We start from the raw sequence: 21558 nt of genomic DNA, 5'->3' as shown, positions 1-21558 counted from the left end.
GGGATGTTTCCTTCTTCAATTTATATTAGTGTATGAATTTACATTAGTGTATGTCCCATCCAAATGAATCTTTCCCTCAGAGATAAAGGATACACAAATTTCTTTTGAAAAGATTGTTGTCAATAGGATTGAACCCCTGCCCCAAATTTACAAAGTGTGTTGATGTGCTGTAAACACTTGTATTGTCAGAAGAGACTTTCCCTATCCTTAGCACTGTCATGCACCACATTGCCTAAACAGATCTGCAGTCTCAGAGGTTGTGGGAATGGAGTGAGAAGCCAGAAGTGACATAAAATGATTATTCCACTCCACAGGTGCAGGATACTGACATGCTGAGGACCAAGCCCAGCATCTTAGTTGTGATTTTGGTTGTGAATGTGTCTGCAATTTTCACCATGAGGAGAAAATGAAGAACACATGAGGCAGCGTTTTAGGACTGCATGTGATAGCGAAAAAATAAGCAGACTATATTTTATCATTGGGGTTATTTTCTAACTTTGTTGAGCTTGCAGACTTCTCCCCCTCCTCCTCCCTTCCATTCATGTTTCCGCATGAGTTCCTGTTAATGTTAACTCAGCTACTAAAAACGAAGCCAATGGAACATATCTACTCTGAGTCATAGGGTTTTAACATCCATTTTCATGGTGGCCTTCTCGTGTTAGGGCAGTTTGGCTTCGTGATGAAAAGCATCAGCTTTGGAAGCAGATATGCTTAATATGAATCTCAGCTCTGCATTCACTCTGCTGTCCTGTAACTTTGAGCAAGTTATTTAGTTATACTTTGCTTCAATTTACATATCTGGTTTTTTAAAAAAGTGCTGAAGAATTTAAAAACACATTTCATAAACTGCAGAATAGCATAGTCTACTCAACTCTGTAATTGTAGTATGCAATCAGGCACAGGCAATACCTAAACAAATGGACAGGACTGGGTTGCAGTAAAACTTTGTTGGTTAAACAGAAGGCAGGGTTGGATTTGACCAGCAGTCCATAGTTTGCCAACTCCTGACCCACATCACAGAATTTTAGATACGGAAGCAACATTAGAGATCTCCTGGATTGACACCCTCCTTTTCTATTTGAGACAATTAAGGATCAAGAAGAAGACTTAAATGAGGGCTCCCTACTCCCTACCCCTCAAAATCACACAACTAGTGTTAAAACAAACAGCCCAGCGTGTTGCTATTCTGATGTAACTCACTGTGTCTTTGTCATCTGCATAGTTTCTGTAATGGGGTCTTATTTCACAGAAATAAATGTTTCTCCTAGGATGCATCTCAATTGTCCCCTGGTGTTAAGGTCAGTCCCCAGACACAGACCACAGAGAAAGATCCCAGTGCAGGTGATAAGCAAATAGGAAAGGACAGCATAGAAAGGGAGAAAACAAAGTTGGGATTTCAAGCAGCCATGCAGAGGGAGGAGCTGAGCCTGATACCACAATGGAAGTCTGGAATGTGAATTGCTTAAGAACTGTCTTGTTCTGAGGATAAAATAATCACATAATCATTGGTCAGTGGGCATCCCGGGAGGCTGCACTAACATTTTCTACATGCCCTTGTAACAGGAAAATGCATAAATGAATGTGTTCAGGATATAGACCAGAGAGTCCTGTTGCAAGATAGATAACCATTTGAAGTTTCTTCTTTTATCTTAAAACTTCATATTCTTGGCCGGCGCCGCAGCTCACTAGGCTAATCCTCCACCTTGCGGCGCCAGCACACCGGGTTCCAGTCTCGGTCGGGGTGCCGGATTCTGTCCCAGTTGCCCCTCTTCCAGGCCAGCTCTCTGCTGTGGCCAGGGAGTGCAGTGGAGGATGGCCCAGGTGCTTGGGCCCTGCACCCCATGGGAGACCAGGAAAAGCACCTGGCTCCTGGCTCCTGCCATCAGATCAGCGCGGTGCGCCGGCCATGGCGGCCATTGGAGGGTGAACCAACGGCAAAGGAAGACCTTTCTCTCTGTCTCTCTCTCTCACTGTCCACTCTGCCTGTCAAAAAAAAAAAAAAAAAAAAAAAAAACAAAAACAACACAAAAAACAAACCAAAAAAAACCTTCATATTCTTGAAGACGCTGGCTGCTGAGCCAGGAAGTTTCTGACTTAAATAAATCTTGCTTTGCTCAAAACAAAGCAAAACAAAAAAAACAACCAAAAATCCTTCTTACCAATTTGGCATTTACCTGAATATATTAATGATTGATTGGGGGTCTTTCCAAATCCATGAGTTTGATTTATTATCTTTGAATGTCATTTTCATTGATTCCAGATTTTCCTGTTTTTTTTTTTTAAGATTTATTATTTATTTACATATTTGAATGGCAGAGTTACAAAGAGGGAGCATAAGAGAAATCTTCCATCTGCTGGTTCACTCCCCAAATGGCTGCAATGGTCAGGGCTTGGCCAAGCCGAAGCCAGCACCAGGCGCTTTATCTGGGTCTCCCACCTGGACGCAGGGACCCAAGCATTTGTGCAGTTCTACGCTGCTTTCCCAGGCACATTAGCAGGGAGCTGGGTCAGAAGTGGAGCAGCCGAGAATTGAACCAGCTCCCATATGGGATGCAGGCATCACAAGCAAGATTTTCCTAATTTTTAACTTTATTTTTTGATTGTTGCTATCTTAAGTACTAGTAGAACTTCAGTTTTAGCCAAACGAACATCTTACTGGTGTTCTTTTCTCCTGTCCTTCTTATGCTTCCCTCTCCATATGGACAGAAAGATGGGGCAGCCATTATCTTGTATACCTCATACCTCTAGCTCCCCAGGGAGAAAAACTTATTTAAAAATTTAGCTAAGCGTCCATTAGACATTCAGGCATAGTTTTTTCATGATTTTTTTCCACAAACTTTTACAAGACCCCTCAAATGCATGGGATTCAAAATTTTTTTGCATCAAAGTAAAAACGTTAAGTCCCATTTTCCTGAATTCTGAAGTCAGTATAGCTCAGCTAATAAGTGACAGAAGCATGAGTGGATCCCAGGGCACTCTGCCTATCTACATAATTTGAAATCCTCATGTTGTTAGCAAGGACCTCCCCATCTTGGCACACTGTTACAGCCATTTATCTCCTCAGCTTAGGCCCCAACTATGTTTATACAGAAAGTTATCTTACTCTGTTTTCACACACTGCTCACTGCAGTATGACATCATAACTGTCCTTTGAGGTGCATCTCACACAGCGTATTTTCAGGGAAGGATTCCCCAATTACACTTCACCAGCTCTGATCGCTTTCTCTTTCACTTCCCTTGGATTATGCTCTGCTTAGCTTATGCATTTCTTGTAACATAAATATCCGTTGCTTAGCATAATCATGGTTGCTATCTTCCTCCTCCCACTACAATCCTTGAGGGGAGGAATATTACCTAATTCGCCGTTTTTTTTTCTTCCTGTAAGAGATTTCCTCCTGTAGGAGATTTTCCTAAAGTATTCTTGAATTTCTGACCCCCTGTGTCAGAAAAATGACGTTGTCTGATGATGCTAAGGTTCAACTCACATCTCATTACCCTTGACCTCCTAAACTAATGACATGTGAGGCGGTTTACACTGTAAGAATTTCTCTTAATTCTCCAGGTACTTCTGGCCTAATTGTTTAAAGCCAAAGATTTCCACATGTTTCTGTACCACCTGGATTATTTTCATCAAATTTCAGTACCACTTGTTTTGCTACTTTATTTTCCCTAAAATTTACTCATCTTAACTTAAACAAATTTTTTTAAAGATTTGTTTTATTTATTTGAAAGTCAAGAGTTACACAGAAAGAGATAGAAAGGCAGAGAGAGAGAGAGAGAAGTCTTCCATCCTCTGGTTCACTCCCCGGTTGGCCGCAATGGCCGGAGCTGCGCCGATCCGAAGCCAGGAGCTTCTTCCAGGACTCCCACGTGGGTGCAGGGACCCAAGGACTTGGGCCATCTTCTACTGCTTTCCCAGGCCATAGCAGAGAGCTGGATCAGAAGAGGAGCAGCCGGACTAGAACCAGTGCCTATATGGGATACTGGCACTCAGGCCAGGGCTTTAACCTGCTGCGCCACGGAGTGGGCCCCTAAACAAATGCTTTTAGAATAAAATACCATTAATACATTTAGGGACTTAATTGACTATAAATGGAATTGAACCAAAAAACAATGATTTGTATCTGAAGACCCATAAATGTCAGTTAAAACAGGGAAGTAACAAGTCCAAGAGAATTGTGGACTGCATCTTAGCACCAAAGTAAGACTTTTCTGGAGAGCTAATCAGAACGGAATGTTGAGGCAACTTTCTGAGTTTCTGGTACTACACTATCTAAACACATATCCATACAATATCCAAAATTATCTCCTGAACCATCAGTGGTCCACATGCCAATTTCTAGACAAAGTGAATGGTTGGTTGAAACATACCAAAACCCTGAAGCACTCATTGTGCATTCTTGATTGCATCCAATAGCTAAAGACTCAATTCTGAACTTCAGTTAACAGAAATCATATTAAAAAGCAAACATGGTTGGGGGCATGGGATGGCATTCTGGCCCAGCAGTTTAAGCCTCTGCCTGTAATGCCAGCATCCCTTATGGATACTCATTCGAATTCCTGATGCTCTGCTTCCGATCCAGCTCCCTGCTAATGTACCTGGGAAGGCAATAGAAGATGGCCCATCTGCTTGGGCATCTGCCATCCGGGTGGGAGACCCAGATGGAGTTCCTAGGCTCCTCGCTGCAGCGTGGCCCAATCCTGGTCATTGCAGCCATTTGGTGGGTTGCAGCAGGAGATGGAAGTTCTCTCTCTCTCTCTCTCTCTCTCTCTCTCTTTCTATCTCAGTTCCTCTCTCTGTAATTGTCTTCCAAATAAATAAATAAAGCTGTTTAAAAATAATTTGGTTTAAAAAAATTGGTTTATGGGTGGGTGTTATTGCCTGAAAGGGATTTTCTTTCTCTTAGAAACAAATGACTTTGCTCTGTGCCACCACCCACCACACCCTGAATAGGAACATTTTTACTCACAGATCTTAATCATTTATTTGAACCTAAAACCAAATTCAGCTTCTCAGGAACTAGGAATGAAACTTGTCTTCGTGCATTTTCTATTGTGAGAGAACTATGCTAAAACAAACGGAAGAAAAGAGTGGTTATTATCACCTACTCATTTGGTTTCCTATTAAAGAAAATCTTCACATGACAGATTTTCACTAGTTACTTTGCATTCTTCCTTTTCTGAAGATAAGTTCTAATCACAAAAGTTTTGACACTTCTACAAAATTGTGAAAGTGAGAAGATGTTAGAACTTACCTTATAGTATTTCATGAAAATTTAAGTATAGCAGGGTTTGGATATATGAATCAGGAAAGATAATTTAATAATGACTTACATGTCAATGTTAAATACTATATCAAAATTTACAGTTTTATTGATGAGGAAAAATCATGTTAAAATCAATAAGTATCCTATGATTATTAACATGGCATATATGTTATTTAGATCTTTGTGAAATTCATTCAGCAAGTATTGATAAAGTCTGTTTTGTAGAAATGGAGCTAATGCAATCACATTAACATATTACATTTAGCAAAACATAATATTTTATGAATAATCCTCATTCAAACATTCAATTATTGGGATGGTATCCCTCCTCATTCTAGTTCATAGTTTTATTAAATTTTTCTGTCAGTTCCTCTATGCATTTACTTATGGTTCTTGAGCTATACTGTGAATGTTCTCAAATAATTTTCAGGGTGATTGTTTCATATATGACTATGTGAATTACTAAAAAGTAGCATTCATGCACATAAATATGAGACCTCAGACATCTCAGCTTAATGCATTCATACATTCATTCCTTTATTCTTATGGGTCAGTTATAAGAATATTTGCATCAGATTGTTTTGGTAAATTTGAGTCATTCTTCTTTGCTATATCCAAGTTCTTCTCTCACAAGTTCTTTCTCAAAATATATGGTTTAAACGATATCCATTGTACCCATGGTAGACATCTTGTGCATTTCTTTACTTATCTTCCATTCCTCCTTTTTCTGATAATAGTGCTTTAATTATCTTTCTCTGGACAATCACTAATTAATCACAGTCCACATAGCTTGGACCATGTGCATAAGCACATGATAAGTTCAAGATAGGGCTTGTGACCTAAGCACCTTCAGAGTATTCTAGTTTGTGTTTTTCAATAACTTATGTGTTAATGCTTTTCAGATTGCTAAATTGGAGAAGCTGTAAATCATGTTTGGCAGAGACCTTGCTTAGAATAAAGCCTACTTTCCCTGTACCCACTGAAGTCAAAGGTGGACATCCTTGACCTTTCAGATCCCAGTTATGCAGTTTGAGTTTAGTTTCTGTCACTTGCAATCTTAAGAGCATTGAGTAATACTCTACATTTATGTTTGGAAGAATGAAATGAGTAATGAATTGTTCATCACAGAGCAAGTAATCTAGTAATCAATAATTCAGTAAGTAGTAACTATGAATAATAATTACAATGTATCAATTGCTGAGTGTCCAACAACAGATAGGTAAATGCATTCAGCTTGGGGAATAACAAAAATGAGTGTAAAGTACGGGTTTATTTCTTATGGAATTAGCAACAGGCATGCTTGCAAAGAAAATTTAAAGACAGACAGAATTAGACATTGCAAGTGGTTTTATTTTTTTAAAGGATTTTTTGTTTATTTATTTGACAGGTAGAGTTATAGACAGAGAGAGAGAGAGAGAGAGAGAGAGAGAGAGAAAGGTCTTCCTTCCGTTGGTTCACCCCCCAAATGGCTGCTACGGCTGGCACACTGCGCCGATCTGAAGCCAGGAGCCAGGTGCTTCCTCCTGGTCTCCCATGTAGGTGCAGGGCCCAAGCACATGGGCCATCCTCTACTGCCCTCCTGGCCACAGCAGAGAGCTGGACTGGAAGAGGAGCATCTGGGACTAGAACCTGGTGCCCATATGGTATGCAGGAACCGCAGGTGGAGGGTTAACCAAGCAAGCCACAGCATTGGCCCGAGATCAACTCTTCTTGGAGATGGAGACACCTGAGCTTTTTAAGACCATCATATGCTCAGTCCTCTGGGCTTTAAAGAACCCTTGACACATAATATAAAGCTTATTAGAATGTACATTTTCTAAATTAAATTTTGTATAATTATATACCTACCATTACATTTTATAGTCATTTAACTAAACCTTAACTAATTTCAACATTGTGATTTCTTTTAAAATTTAGTGCCAGTATGTACACTTCTTCAGAATTCCAACATTTATGGAAGGCCCTCAACAATGCTTAAAAATCCTAGTCTAACTTAGCATCTAAGTGGATACATAATCCTGGTAAAGGAGTTTTGGAAAAGGCCTCCAAGAAGTATGACCACCCCTTAAACTCCACCTTACACTTTGATCACCAATCAGAGGCCACGGCTCAGAGGCCACTCATCTCTTCTCCCTCTCCAGGTATTGAGAAGTAGTTGGTAAAAAAAACAAAACAAGGCCAGCGACGTGGCTCACTTGGCTAATCTTCTGCCTGCGGCACTGGCACCCTGGGTTCTAGGCCCGGTTGCTCCTCTTCCAGTCCAGCTCTCTGCTGTGGCCCAGGAGTGCAGTGGAGGATGGCCCATGTGCTTGGGCCACTGCACCCGCATGGGAGACCAGGAGGAAGCACCTGGCTCCTGGCTTCAGATTGGCTCAGCGCCGGCCATAGTGGCCATTAGGGGAGTGAACCAATGGAAGGAAGACCTTTCTCTGTGTCTCTCTCTCACTGTCTATAACTCTCTCTCTGTCTCTCTCTCTGTCTAACTCTGCCTGTCAAAGAAAAAAAAAAAAAAACCCTTCCTTGCCATTGCATCCTTTTCTAGCAGTGGGGAAGTGGTGTTTCATTACTGCTAGGAATGCATGTGTGAATGTGATTATCATCTCCAGGGTGCCAGAGCTTAGATAATTTCCTCATGTAACAATTTTACCTCCATTTGAAGCCTCTCTAATTTAATTGTGTACTTTGAAGCACACTTTTTTTTTTTAATATTGCTGAAGATTGATTAATCCATCCTGGTGCTAAAAGACATACCCTTTCAAAAGATGGCCAGTAATTCATGTTTCAAAATTTTCTATTGGTCATTTGATTGTTAAAGTGCAGGGATCCTCTGTCCTAAGATTTAATTTCTATTACATTAACTCAGTAGAGACAAGCTGAGAACTGTAAAGACAGTCTACAGGCTTTTCCTTTACGAATTCCATGGTTATCAGGAAGGACTTGAGTCCTTTAATATTTCTTATAAATTTTGTGACCTTATTTCTAATTTCTGATATAATTTCTAATTTCTAATATACCCTCTCTGGATGGCAGAGAGGGTATATCCCTGTGAGCTCTCCAACTGCTCACAACAGCCAGCAGAGTGCTCATTTGAAGTCAGGAGCTTGGAACTCAATCTGGGTCTCCCATCTTGAGGGCAAGGACCCACCCAGTATGCATATTAGCGAAAAGCTGAAATCAGAAGTGGAGGTGGGACCTGCACCCTTGCACTGCAGTATGGGATGTGGACATCCCAAGTGGCATATTAACCAGTGCTCCAAACACCTTTCTCAACTATGTGATATTAGAGTTATTTAATTTCTCCTCCTGTTTCCTCACATGCAAAGTGGGAATAAAAAAATAAACATTTTACAGGCATATTGTGAGAATTAACTAAATTATGTATAAAATATTTGGAACAGTTTCTGTCAGATAGATTTTATTTTATTATTACTAATATTTTAAGTACATTAAATGACCTATATAAGAATTATGGTGACCAAAAATTTTGCCACAATTTAGATTTACTGTTAGTATTACTTGCTAAAGGAGAATCATGACTCAGTGGGCATGAGATTTTCTAATTCTGCAGAGTAAAGTCATATTAAGCCATAAGCCATAGTACAGGATTTGTGATAATTTGGGAGCATTTTGTTTTCTAGTATCTGTGAAGTCAAGGTTTGTAAGACAAAGAAGAGACTTTTTGACAGGCATAAGGGGAAAATATTTGATAAAATGTAAACTACTCTTGGCATATCCTTTATCACACATAAATTAATAAAAGTGCATCTATAAATAAGATATATAGAATGATTATTTAAAACAATTCTTATTTGGATATTACATTAAATCTAGGAAGCCATGAACTTGACAACACTTTAATAATTGGCAATTTTGTGCTATTGCATGTACTGAAAGTAATAAATATATACACACACATATATGTGTATATATATACTGAACTTTCTGTTATCTCTGACTTTTCCCCTATGCTTTATTATTGCTCAAATGTATACTCATTATTTTTTAAAAAGATTTGTTATATTGATTTGAAAGGCAGAATTAGAGAGAGAAAAAGAAATCTTCCATTTGCTAGTTCACTCCCCAGATGGCTACAATAGCCAGGGCTGGGTCAATCCAAAGCCAGTAGACAGGACATAGGAGACAGGAGCTACTTCCTGGTCTTCCACATGGACGCAGGGCCCCAAGCACTTGGGCCATCCTCTGCTGCTTTCCCAGGCACATTAGCAGAGAGCTGGATTGGAAGTGAACAGCTGGGACTGCAACCAGCACCCATTTGGGATGCCAGTGTCACAGGAGTTGGCTTTACCTGCTACACAGCAACACTGGCCTGTCTGCTCATTATTTTAAAAGACTTCAATGAACAATTAAAGCTAATATAGCCTTTACTTGTTTTGAAAATAATTATATAGACAAACAGTTAAAGAATTCAGCAAAATTCTATGAGATGATCTCGAAAATCATCATTGCTGATACTTCACCAGCAGGAGATCAGGAAGAACTACCTGGAGTACTGGTTGGGCAACAGTCAAAAGGCTATCATTTCCACCCAAACAACTGGGTTGTGTTATTTTCTATTGAAGAAAGAAGGTGACGGGGGCACTGTGATTTATCTTTTGAGTTTAATAGTATGAACATGTAACACTTCTTTAAAAAGTTAAAAATATTTGCAAGGATTTAACACAATTGACTATATGTCATGTTACACCTGTATTTATTTCTGTGATGGTTCTTTCTCACACTAGAGTGTATAAACTCCAAGTGAAAATGTCTGTCCTTTCAGTATCTCATCCCTGGTACTTTTCTTTTTATAAAAAGTTAAAATTTATTTGAAAGGCAGAGAAACACAGAGATGCAGGGAGGAAGAGGGAGAAGGAGCAGGTAGGTGGAGTAGGAAGAGAGAGAGAGTTAGGTCTTCCATCTGCTGGTTCACTCCCCAAAATTTCTACAGCAGCCAAGGATGAGCCAGGATGAAGTCAGGAGGCCGGAACTCCATCAGGTCTCACAAGGACCCCAAGTTCTTGAGTTATCCTCTGCAGTCTTCCCAGGTGTTTTAGCAGAAAGCTAGACTGGAAGCAGAGTAGCTGGGATTCCAACCATTGCCATAGTAAGAGATGCAGATGACACCACTAGTGGCTTAACCTACTGAGCAACAACAGGGACCCCTCCTAATGCTTTTTAAATAAGGGTTGACAAAGAGTAGGTGCCCATGCATTTACTGAATAATGAATGGCTATTATAGTGAAGACTAATGGTCAATGGCTAGTGACTGTTTTTTCTTTGCATTTATATGCTTCATACTCCAAGATGACTTGAAGCATGATCTCTTAAGAATGTTTATATTTTCCTTCTCACTGAATATCTGGGATGTTGGAAGATTCTCTCCTGCAACTGACACACCTCCATGTTCCACATTTTGGCCTCTTTCTAGGCAGCCTTATCAGCAAAGTATTCCAGACAGAGTCCAGAGCTGGCTCTCACTTTAGACATAAGTTGATCTTAGGTTTTGTAAATGTATTTTTAATTATAGTAGTTACAGTTATTGGTAAGAGACACCCATGGTTTGTTACTGAACAGAGAACACAAATAATTCTTTCATCTTTTCTCATTTTGATTGCTGCTTGGCTCAGTGTATTTCCTTCTTAATCTCACATTTTAATTCCCTGAAAATGTTTGCTCCTTTCTTCTCAGGCTAATCTATACTAATTGCACCATATTTACTTCCACTCAGTCTTTACAGATGAATGCCACTACACCTTATTTAGGCGCTAGTCCATTCATTACATTCATTATACCCGATTCATAAAAATTCTAATATTGATTTGTCACATGTCAGATGCCACACAGACAAATGCCACCCTATGAGCAACGATCCTCTGGGGAATATCTATTATTTTTCTTATTGTTCCAGAAGAGAAAACTAAAGCTTCAAGAGGTTAAATGACTTTCCCAAGTCACAGAGTTACTGTTTGATCTGGGTTTGAACCCAGAAGTTTACCTTCAGTCCCTTTATGCCCTTTGCTTGCACAGTGCCCTTTTACTTGCTGAGATAAAAGCTCCTTGCTTTCAAAATGTACTTGTTTAATCACTCACTGGGCCATTATTACTATTCTGGATGAGTGACAGTATTTTTGGTTGGTTCTGTTTACTGAATTTTGTTCTCTCAACTCAAGTTGAAGTGGGTCTGGGAAGAAGAGACCGACCGGCAGGGTGGAGAGTACTTTGTGAGTAAGGGGTGGTCCGTAAGGGGTGGTCCGAAGGCCAGCACTGTGTTGAGAAGTGTTTAAGAGGGGGTGGAGCTGTCCCTGGCTTCCTCCTTTAATTCCCTGGGCCTCATGCTGCTCTGTGACTCCTCTGGGGACAGTGTGAGAATCCAAACTTTTCTTTCCTCCACACTGTATTTGCCTTGTGTGAAAGGATTACCACTCTTCATTTACGTGTAAAGAGGAGAATCAGCGCTTTGCCTGAGCCATAGGTCTTGCATCATTCTGATGCCTGTAATGCTCAACTCAAAAGACTGCAGAGCGGAGACCCTTGGAATGTCTGTCCCCTCAGCCTCCTCCTCTTCCCTCTCTGTGGCTCTTAGGTGCCTGGAGGGACGCGGTGCTGTAGACCTGCCCGGTGTTCACCACACTGTTACAGTTACACCTGTCTCTGCCCTAAGAACTCCCTCCCTAGGTGACAGCTCGAAGCTCTCTCTCCTTTCCCGTTCGCCCTGCAGCCCAGGAAGCAGTCGGATTCCGCGCTCAGAGCCCTCCCGCCTCCACACTTCCCTCTTCTTCTTTACCCCAGGCTGCCCCCAAATAACCCTCCGACCCCGGCCGGGCAGGAGAGAGGTGGTCCGAGGTTGTGGGTCAAGAGTGCGGCCCAGGCGCCGCCCCAGAACAGGCCCCGGTGCTGCGGTTCCCTGGAGCCCCTGCAGCTGCGCCCGGCGGGGGCAAGCCTGGCACGGCCCCGCGGGCGCGCGTGGACCACTCGGCCGGCCGTAGCCAACATTCTGGCCGCCGAGCACGATCCGGGAGCGGAAAGTGAGGGCGCTGGAGGCCAGCGGTCGGGAGCGCTGGCTTGGAGCTGCAATCCTGGTCTACCTCTCGCCACCTGAATGACCTTGGGCAAGTTCCTTGGCTTTGGGGCGCGTTTCTCAATCCATAAAATGGGGACGCTGAGGGGCAGCTAAAAGCCAGCGCTGCCGGCTCGGGGTGGGCGGAACAGGGTGAACAGGAGCCGCTCAAGGGTCTTAAGCCTTGGGGTCCATCCCGAGTGCACGTGTAAGCCCCGGCTTTTCCAGCTCTCCCCCGGCGCAGGGGATGGAGTCGGGGAGAAGGAGATGGGGAACTCCTGCCCTGCGCCACGTGCCCTCTTTCTGCCTCTACTGTACCAACTCGGGGGCCCTCGGAGCCCTGTCCCGACCCGGCCTCGCAGCACGTCTCTGCCTCCAGCGGAGCCACGGGTTCTTTTGTGCACGGAATCTCTCCCTCCCTTCACTCCACACCCCAAGCTTGCCGCCTCCATTGGGGGGGGGGGGGTCTCGGTGGCCGTGGTGAGCCCGGCCAGGTGACACCGAAGGGGCAGCCCCCGGGGGGAATGCGAACCCCGCCAGGCCAGGGGCCCGAAGGACGAGGCAGCGCGGAGAACGCGAGCAAGCGAGCTCGGCACCCCGGGCGGCCCCGGGGCCCCTTCCCAAGCTTCCCAGGGACCTTTCGGACTCGCTGGGTGCAGAGGCGCCGTCCGGGGCCAGGCCGCGCCGCGGAAGTGGGCGGCACACGCGGGCGGGCGGGCGCGCGCGCGGGGAGTGCGGCGCGGGGCGGGGGGCGCTGGGCGGGCGCCCGCCAGCACGTGGGTGCGCGCGGCGCGCGTGCGTCCAAGGGGCGTGGGGCGCCGGCCCGGGCGCGTCTCGCGGCCACCTGCCCTTCGCGAGCCCTGCGGGCGCCCACGCCCTGCGTCTGCAGCACCTGCGCTAGGGCGAGGGTCGCCGCGCTGTGCCGCCGCGCGCCCCTTCGTCCCCGTCGCCCCGATCCCAGCCCCTCCCTGCACAGGAAGGATTTCTCGGTGCAGGATCCGGCCGAAAGCTGGGGAGCCAGCGCTGCCTCTCTGCTCCCTCGCCCCCGCCCCCCGTCCTGCTATAAATAACCGGGACCAGCGGGTCAGGAACGTCACACGCGGAGAAGCCCGGACCCCGTGGTTCACTCTCTGGGACCGGGGGCAAGGGGTGAGGAGCAGGAGAGAGGAATTGCTCGTGAGTAGTGAAGAAACGCGGGCTCCCCGACTCCGAGCACAGACCCGGCATCGTCTTTGCCTTCCTCTTTCTTCCTTTTTTTCCCCCATTTATCCGTTTCTTCCTAATTCTCCCCCCTCCCGCCCCAAATCTAACGGGCTGCTCAACGCGGCTCCCATTGGTTCCTGCGCGCCCCCGGCACCCCCAAGCACAACTCCCACCCCCCCGCCCCCACCTCCGTCTCGCCCCAGGCGGGGGATGCCATCCACTGAGGAAATAAAGTTCAAAGTCCTCGCCCCCTCTGCCGCGAGACCAGAAGTGGACTCCCACCACCCTACACCTCCCCTCGCCTCCCCTAAAATCCCATCCTGGGTGTGCATGTTAAGAACACATACACATACACACACACACACACACACGAAAACACCCCAAACCCACACCCCGCGAGGTGCACCACTGCCTCCTGCAACTACCGAACTTACCGGGGCGCTGTAGTTGTTTTTGTCTTAACAAAAGGACAACACCAGACATTTTACTCTGGCTGCTCCTGTTGGGTGACTTTTCCACAACAGTCAGATATGTGTGTATTATACAGATCTGTGCTTTCCCCTTTTCCCCTTTAATTTTTTTTTAAACAAGGAAATCTCGGTGCCCGGCAGCCGCCGCTGCCCCTTTGATGTTTTGGTTCGCCGTGCGCATGCGCCTCCCATTAGAATTACTGCACTGGGCAGACTAAGTTGGATCTCCTTTCTTCAGTGAAACCTCAATTCCATCCAAAACTAAAGGGATGTGGAGAGTCCGGAGAAGGGGCTACCTTGGGATCTGGTCATTCCCCTTGATAATCGCCGCCGTCTGTGCCCAGAGGTAAGTGGACCCCGCGCTGCTTTTTCCTTCCTCACTTTGAAGGGCTCGCTCTGCATACCTCTGCGAGCAGGAATGCCGGAGACTGCTGTGCCCGCTCCCCACTGATGCCTGTTTACTGTCATTTCTTCCCTTAGTGTCAATGACCCCAGCAATATGTCGCTGGTTAAGGAGACGGTGGACAGGCTCCTGAAAGGCTATGACATTCGTCTGAGACCAGATTTCGGAGGTAATGGAGTTGTCTTACAGAGAAGAAACAGCCCGGCTGTAGCCCAGGCTGTCTTCGGAAGCTGTGTGTGTGTGCACTGTGCGCTCTCCCCAGTTGTAGGTGCATGTGCTGTACCGACTGTGTCCCTATTTTACCATACTGAGAAACTGAACCAAACTTGAGCCGATTTGTCACTGCCTGGCGCTTGGGTGGTCATTCCGTGAGGGCCCTCGAAGCGCGTGCTTAACGGTGACTACTGTCCTCTGGGCTTCACGGCTATAAATCCCATGCGTTACTGTCTGCTGCGTTGCGATACGAGATTCTTAAGTTTAGTCGGGGCTGTGCCCAGAGAGGCTGGCTTACCGAAGGCCATAGGGAACATTTTGGAGGATAAGATGGGCAAGCAATTGGTTGAGAGGTAGCATTAACCCCCTGTGCCCGCCTACTTTGGAAGAGTTCTTCTGGCTAGGTTTAAAGTGGCTCAGGTCTGGATCTTATCCAGCCTTGCAAGCCTCACAGCGTGGGATACGAAGGGGCAGGACTAGGGTGGCAGAGCTGGGGGAGGGGCATGCAAGAGAGTAAGGAGGGCAGGGGAGGAAGGACCTTTCTCACTGCAGTCCTAGATACGCTGCTATGCCCATTTTATTTTGCTTCACACTCTTTGGAAGCTTAGAGAGTTAAAACCTGGCCACAGAAAAGGGGATAGGAACGAATGAAGAGGAGAGGGTTTCAGTGGGCTGGAATGGTTCCCCAGCTTCTGTGAGTTGTATGTGTGTGCAGTCTGAGACATCTACGTAAGTAGACAGAGCTGGGATCTCTGGTCCATGAGCACACGTGTGTGCACAGTCAAGAGCAATTCCTAGAAGAGTGAGTGTCTGCCACCCTTTTCACACAGGAGCAGGGGATGGAAGAGTTAGGGGGTGAGCAGCACAGAGAGGTTTGTGCAGGGGACAACTCTGGCTAAGAATGAATGAAGTTCTGAGAAATCATGGGGCTGACTGTCTTGCTTTTCAGGTCCCCCTGTGGCCGTGGGAATGAACATTGACATTGCCAGTATTGATATGGTTTCTGAAGTCAATATGGTGAGTATTGAGGTTTTTGGCTGTATCCCTCCCAGATCTTTGTGTGGGTGCATGGAGGAGAGAGCCAGATGTTCAGGGTAGAGTGGCCTGGGTAGGTGTCTTGTGTCTGTGATGTGGAGACCAGGGCAGGGGATTTTACCTGGGAGTCTACCATGTTTGAGTTACAAATGTGCAATTTCTGGTCCCTCAATTTTTTTCCAACCTGGTTCAGAGGAGACTCCAAGATTGGTGTGGAGTGAATAAAATGTGTTACACATGTTTACGTGTAAAACACAGCCACATGCAGGAGACTGCCTGCAGAAGACGCGTTCCGAAAGGCTTCATAGGAAACCCAGTTCAGCAAGTGATTTCTCTTGGTTTGGAGTGGGGTCAGGGGACGAGGGAGATGTGTTGATGTGGCTTTTAACAGAATATAACCTAACTGCAACTTAGAGGCTGAGCGCACGACCCTGGAATAATGACACACACTTGTTGAGTTCAGGACTGTCTCTGCAGCTAAGGGCAACCTCCTTCCCCATCCCTATTGCTCACCACCTCCTGTTCACCCAAATACATTTTTAAAAAAATTGGCTACTATGTCTCTAGAAGACAGATTTTGTCCCTTGTGCTGTCTCCAGTCACTTTTGCGATGTTATTTAACTCCTATCCTAAGTTTGTACAGTTTATTGACAGCAGCACTCCTTGGTGGCTACCTCCTAGGATTTGGGGCAAGTGATGAGAGAAAAAGCCTGTGTTCTCCAACTGGGAACCACTTGTGGGGGGTTTGCTTCATGCAGGAGCGCCCCCTGCTGCCCATTTGGAACACTGCAGCCACACAAGGCTGACACGTGCCCCAGATTCCCAACTTTACTTGGGGGGCATTTTTCCAGTGACTTTTCTTCTGTTTTTGAAGTTTTATCCTATGGAAAAGTCTCTCTAGGCCTTACCACACTTTCATGTAAAATTCTAGTGTTGCTTTAACTCCTGAAAGTCTACAGCACTTTTCAAAAGACTTGTTTTGGCATTGTTCTGTCAAGAAACTGAATGAATTATTAAAGGGGTTGCAATGTGTTATCTTTTAGGCAAAACACTTCTGATCAGGCATCAGGACTTGAAAGTTAGCACACTTTATTCATTAATTCAAGAATGCTGAAGTACTCAGTTGAATATGTTCTCAGCAGCACACAAATTTCCAGATTTCCAAAATTCAAACAAGGAGTAAACTCAATTAACCAGCATAGTCCTCATGCATTGTCCAAAGATAACTGGTAATCTTCAGGTATCACAAGAGTCTAGGGACTATTCACCCATTTCGGCAATGTTTTAATGTGACGTGAATCTTTTTGTATTGAAGTTATTGGGAATATTGTTGTCAAATAGGATATAAGCACAGACCAAAGACAACATTGGGTGACTCAGAACCAAACATTTTCCACACATTATGAAATTCCCCTGTGTGATTAGAAAATGTTTCTTGAATATACAAATACTCACATTAGTAGTATTTGAGAGATCTTGTATCATTTTATATTTTGGATTTCAGCATAAAGATAGAAAATGCCCCAAAGCCTCCAAAGTCCCGAGTACTGGAATCTGATTGAACTTAGATTTGTTTCTAAGTTATACAGAAGTTAGCGTGGTCCTACTTGTGACTGAATCAGGCTCCTCTCTCTTTCATGTTGCTTTATGTTCATTTGTGTCTTCCAAGTTTTACTGTACTACATTCTTCTTTAAACCATCACCAAAAAATGGGATTTTATGGAAAAAATAAGAAAAATCTAGAATCCAAAGAGACAACAATGGAGTCATTACTGGTTACTACAATAGATAAGCTAAGAACTTGTAAAAATTGTTTAGTAGTAGAGTTTTTTTTCCCTCAAGTTTTGTTCACTTTTTACCTCCAAGCAACATTTTGGAGAGAGATGTGAGGTGGACACATGCCAAGACCTGCTGGTCAAAATATAGATCCACCTAACGCGAGGTGTCATCACTGAAAGTTATTTACTGTTGCTGAAAATCATGGGACTCATGGGATGTTGAAAGTGCAAAAATAAATTCCAGGTTGTAAATGGGACAGCATTGCAACATTACTGATTAGAACCAAGTGTTAAAAATTCCAAGCCAGATTCCTTTCTTAGCCTATTGCTAACACCCATGGATTTGTCTGGTCACATTTTAACTTGTTAAAAATAAACTTTTTTTCATTTCAACTAGAAGTATTTTGTCTTTTAAAGATCTATCCATTCATTTGAGAGGCAGAGTTACAGATAGTGAGAGGGAGAGACATAGAGAGAGGTCTTCCACTAGCTGGTTCACTCCCCAAATGGCTGCAGTGGCCAAAGCTGGGCTGATTTGAAGCCAGGAGCTTCCTCTGGGTTTCTCACATGGGTGCAGGGGCCCAAGCACTTGGGCCAACCTCCAGTGCCACCTCAGGCACATTAGCAGAGAGCTGGATTGGAAATAGAGCAGCCAGGATTTGAACCAGCATCATCATGGGATATCAGCACCAAAGGCGGAGGCTTAACCTACTAAGCCACAGTGTTGGCCCCTCAACTAGCAGTCAATGAACTAAAATTAATCCTTCAAAGAAAACTTTTGTGATGTATGTAGCTTTAAAAAAAATTGTGATTATTGTCTTTGAAGCAACAGATGAGAAATCCTGTCTCTGGTTTAAATAATAAAGGATCTTGGTTGTGGTATATTATGCCTCATATACAGGTCTAAGAGACTTAGGATATTTTGATTAGATTCAACTCTGAATGACTGATTAAAGTGAAACCTTGAATTGATTAATACACATATCTCTGCCTCATTATCCTTTGTGGACCCCAACTTCTGGCAGTTATAACTTTCTCTTATAGCACATTTTTCTTTGAAGAATGGTAAGCAGCAGAGCATTTAATTTGCCATTGACTCCTTTGTGCTGAGGGAGTAAATGTCCATGTCTGTGTGATGATGCTCATTGTAGATGACAGTGATGGAAAGAGCCTGAATGGAATCAGGAGTCTAAGGCGCTAGTTGCACTTATGAGGCTTGGTCACAGCCAGAGTATGTTTAATTTCCTCACCTGTTGAAAAAAAGGAAGGGTCCTATTCTGCCCATCTCAAGTGGCTACCAGAATGTATAAAATGCTGTATATCAATGCATTGGTGTTCTATGAACATAACTAATGAAGTCTGAATACCAGGCTAGCACTCCAGAGACCCAAGGTGTGCTCCAGTTGCTGTTCTAAGTGTGTTTGGTTGGGTAGTTGTCAAATAAGTGTCAGTTTCCTTAAATTTGAAATAAGGAAGGATCCGTTAAGTTGACGTCCAACACAAGGTTACTTATGTTTCTGGATTGGTTCATGATAGTAGCTCTGTTGAGTATGAAGAAGTTCCAGGAAAATTCAAAAAATCTGGAAAAATGTAAGGAAAATGCAGAATTCCTAAATGAAATGGCATTGTGTTTTTATTCAGGAAGATGGTGATGGATTCCCAGCCATATGAGTCAGGTGACTGTCAGTCCTTTAGAAGAATGTGATTTCAATTTGAATGCTCCTCAGCAGAAAGCTTGGCTTGGGAATGATATATTTTTAGAAGTCTTGGTTAAATTGGCAGGAATCTTTTTGTTAAGATTCTTTGATGAAAAATGCATTTAAAGATTCAAATTTGGCTCTGAGGATTATGGATTGAAATAGCTTTCTCTTCATTTAAAGCAGATTCTTCTCCATCTTGAAACAACACATTTGCCAACCAAAGAGTGAAGCAATATTTCACTTTTGAGGAAAGAGTTCTAGTAAACACATATACAAATTACCTTTTTATGGAAAAGCAAATGGAGAAAAGTGCTTCCTTTTTTTAAAAACAGATGTTTCTTGCATCACCAGCTGCACAATTTAAAATTCCATTCAACAAATACTAATTTAGCAGCTACTCTGATTCAGGCATGTGTTAGACCTTATGGGCAGAGCAGTGAAAAAAATCCAACCTGTCCCTAGACCTCAAGAAATGTAATATTCAGGTGTTCACCTTAAATTCTGCCTCAGGTTCTTATTTTTTTCTCAAAAACCTTTTCTGAGCCGCAAAGTAAGTGCTTAGTGATCTGTCTCTTATCAATTCTTTTGTCACTTGCTAATTTCACCATTCATTTGACATTTTGTATTTTGGATTGCATAATAGGTTTCATATTTATTCTTTCTTCATAATATTGACAAATTACATCTAATCAGAGTCATAGTGTCTCTCCCTATGTGGTTGTTTTCTGTGTACACATGGTTGTTTGGATATTTGATCCTGGTGAATGCCATAAATATTAAGGGAATCGTTTATTTTCATAGTAATGCATTGTTCATGACACAGTGTTCTATATGTTTAGATAGATGCAATCACAGTCCTCAACTTCAAGCCATTCATCATTTAAACCATCAAATACACAAAACCCCAGTGTAGGGGTCTTAAGTGCTTTGAAAGAGGAAATACTCAGGGCATAGTGGAGATGTAGAGTACTGGTGTATTTCTTGGCAATTAGCTAAGTGGAGAAAGGTGTTAGAGATCTGTTGATGTTCTAAACAGAAAGAAATGGCATGTAAGAGGATAAAACACAGGAAAACACATGGTATTAGGGATTTACAAAGGATTAAAAAGGCTGGAGTACGAGTGAGAAGGGGATAAAATTGAAGTTGAAGCCATAGGTATTTATTAAATGATATGAATACAATTTTTATGCCTTGCTTGTGATTTTAATTTCTATCCCCATGGTTATTGGGCTCTATGAGAGGATGAATTCTCATTAGGAGAATTGCATCAGGAGCTCCACACCTTTAGAGAGTGATACTGATGTGTGGTAGATCTGTTGAAATGGAGCAGGACCAGGGGTTGGGAGATGAGATAGAAACCTACTGCATTAACCCAGGAAGAGTTGAAGGAGCTAAGACAGGAATTAAAGTAGAAGATCAAAAAATCAGGGTAGTTAGAAGATAGAAGTGAGAGGCCTTGGTGAATGACAAATTTCTAATGGTGTTATATATTAAGAGGAAGACAGGAAGGACAGTTGAGGTAGGAAGGATGGGACATGTGAGCAGACAGTGAATTCAATCTGAAAAATGTTAATTTTTCTATATACATGGATGTTCCACATGGACATAACCAGTAGGTGATTGGAAAATACAAGCCTACAGTTGGGGATAAAGTCATGACTAGAGAGATGAACTTGAACATTGTCAGCCTATAAGTGGTACTTAAAACTGTGTGAATGTATGAAATTTAAAAGGGGAAATGAGAAAATAGCTAAAACTGGAGGTCTAGTGAGCACTATAATTTAAGAGCTGGAAAACTGAAAAGGAACCCACAACAGAGATGACTGAGTAGCTAGCTACTCACAGAGTTAGTACGAGAACCTCTGTGTAATGATGTCTTAGAGGCTGAAACAAAAACTTTCCAAAGGTATAAATGGTCAGGGGCGTCACGTACCATAATTGCCAGTTGAAGTAAGTCATGCGATTTATTTACTGATGTAATAAATGGAGCTTATTTGTCAAATATAGCTGAAGTCAGGAGCCAGGAGCTTCTTCTGGGTCTGCCACACGGGTGGTAGGGGCCGGAACACATTGGCCATCTTCTGCTGCTTTTCCAGGCACATTAATAGGGAGCTGGATGGGAAGTGGAGAAGCTGGGACAGGAACTGGCACCCATATGGATGCTTGTGTTGCAGGTGGCAGCTTAACCTGCTATGCCACAACATGGGCCCCATATACTGCACTATTAAATATAGCAAAGCTTTTTTTTTTATCATTTCAATTCAAGAGGACCTTGTTTTGGTTAAACTGTTGTTTGCATTCTTGATTTTTTTGTGGAATTAGTAGGTCTATGAAATAAACAAATCCTCTGTGATATTTTCATGTTGTTATTCTCTTTTTCCACTTTGGAAAGATATCTTTAATTCATTAAAATTATTTCAACAAAATATTTT

At 43.3% G+C, this 21558-nt stretch overlaps 1 protein-coding gene across 4 annotated transcripts in view; it reads left to right on the top strand.

The window, feature by feature from the left end:
- The first annotated feature begins 13340 nt into the window (after positions 1 to 13340).
- Positions 13341 to 21558, top strand: part of GABRB2 (gamma-aminobutyric acid type A receptor subunit beta2) — a 304599-nt gene continuing 296381 nt past the window's right edge. For 2 of the 4 annotated variants that reach the window (XM_070076397.2, XM_051843577.3), the window contains exons 1-4: positions 13375 to 13500; positions 14119 to 14343; positions 14478 to 14569; positions 15563 to 15630. In XM_070076397.2, the coding sequence (XP_069932498.1) occupies positions 14267 to 14343; positions 14478 to 14569; positions 15563 to 15630 (237 nt within the window). In that variant the 5' untranslated portion in view covers positions 13375 to 13500; positions 14119 to 14266. Of the gene's footprint in view, positions 13501 to 14118; positions 14344 to 14477; positions 14570 to 15562; positions 15631 to 21558 lie in introns of all 4 variants that reach the window. The other 2 variants (XM_089335044.1, XM_051843578.3) reach the window with 2 other exon arrangements.

This window comes from Oryctolagus cuniculus, chromosome 6, assembly GCF_051225735.1.
Source record: "Oryctolagus cuniculus isolate XC-2025 breed Fujian yellow rabbit chromosome 6, ASM5122573v1, whole genome shotgun sequence".
Lineage (NCBI taxonomy): Eukaryota > Metazoa > Chordata > Mammalia > Lagomorpha > Leporidae > Oryctolagus > Oryctolagus cuniculus.
Note: the sequence above shows the minus strand (reverse complement) of the source record. Positions and strands in the feature narration are given on the sequence as shown.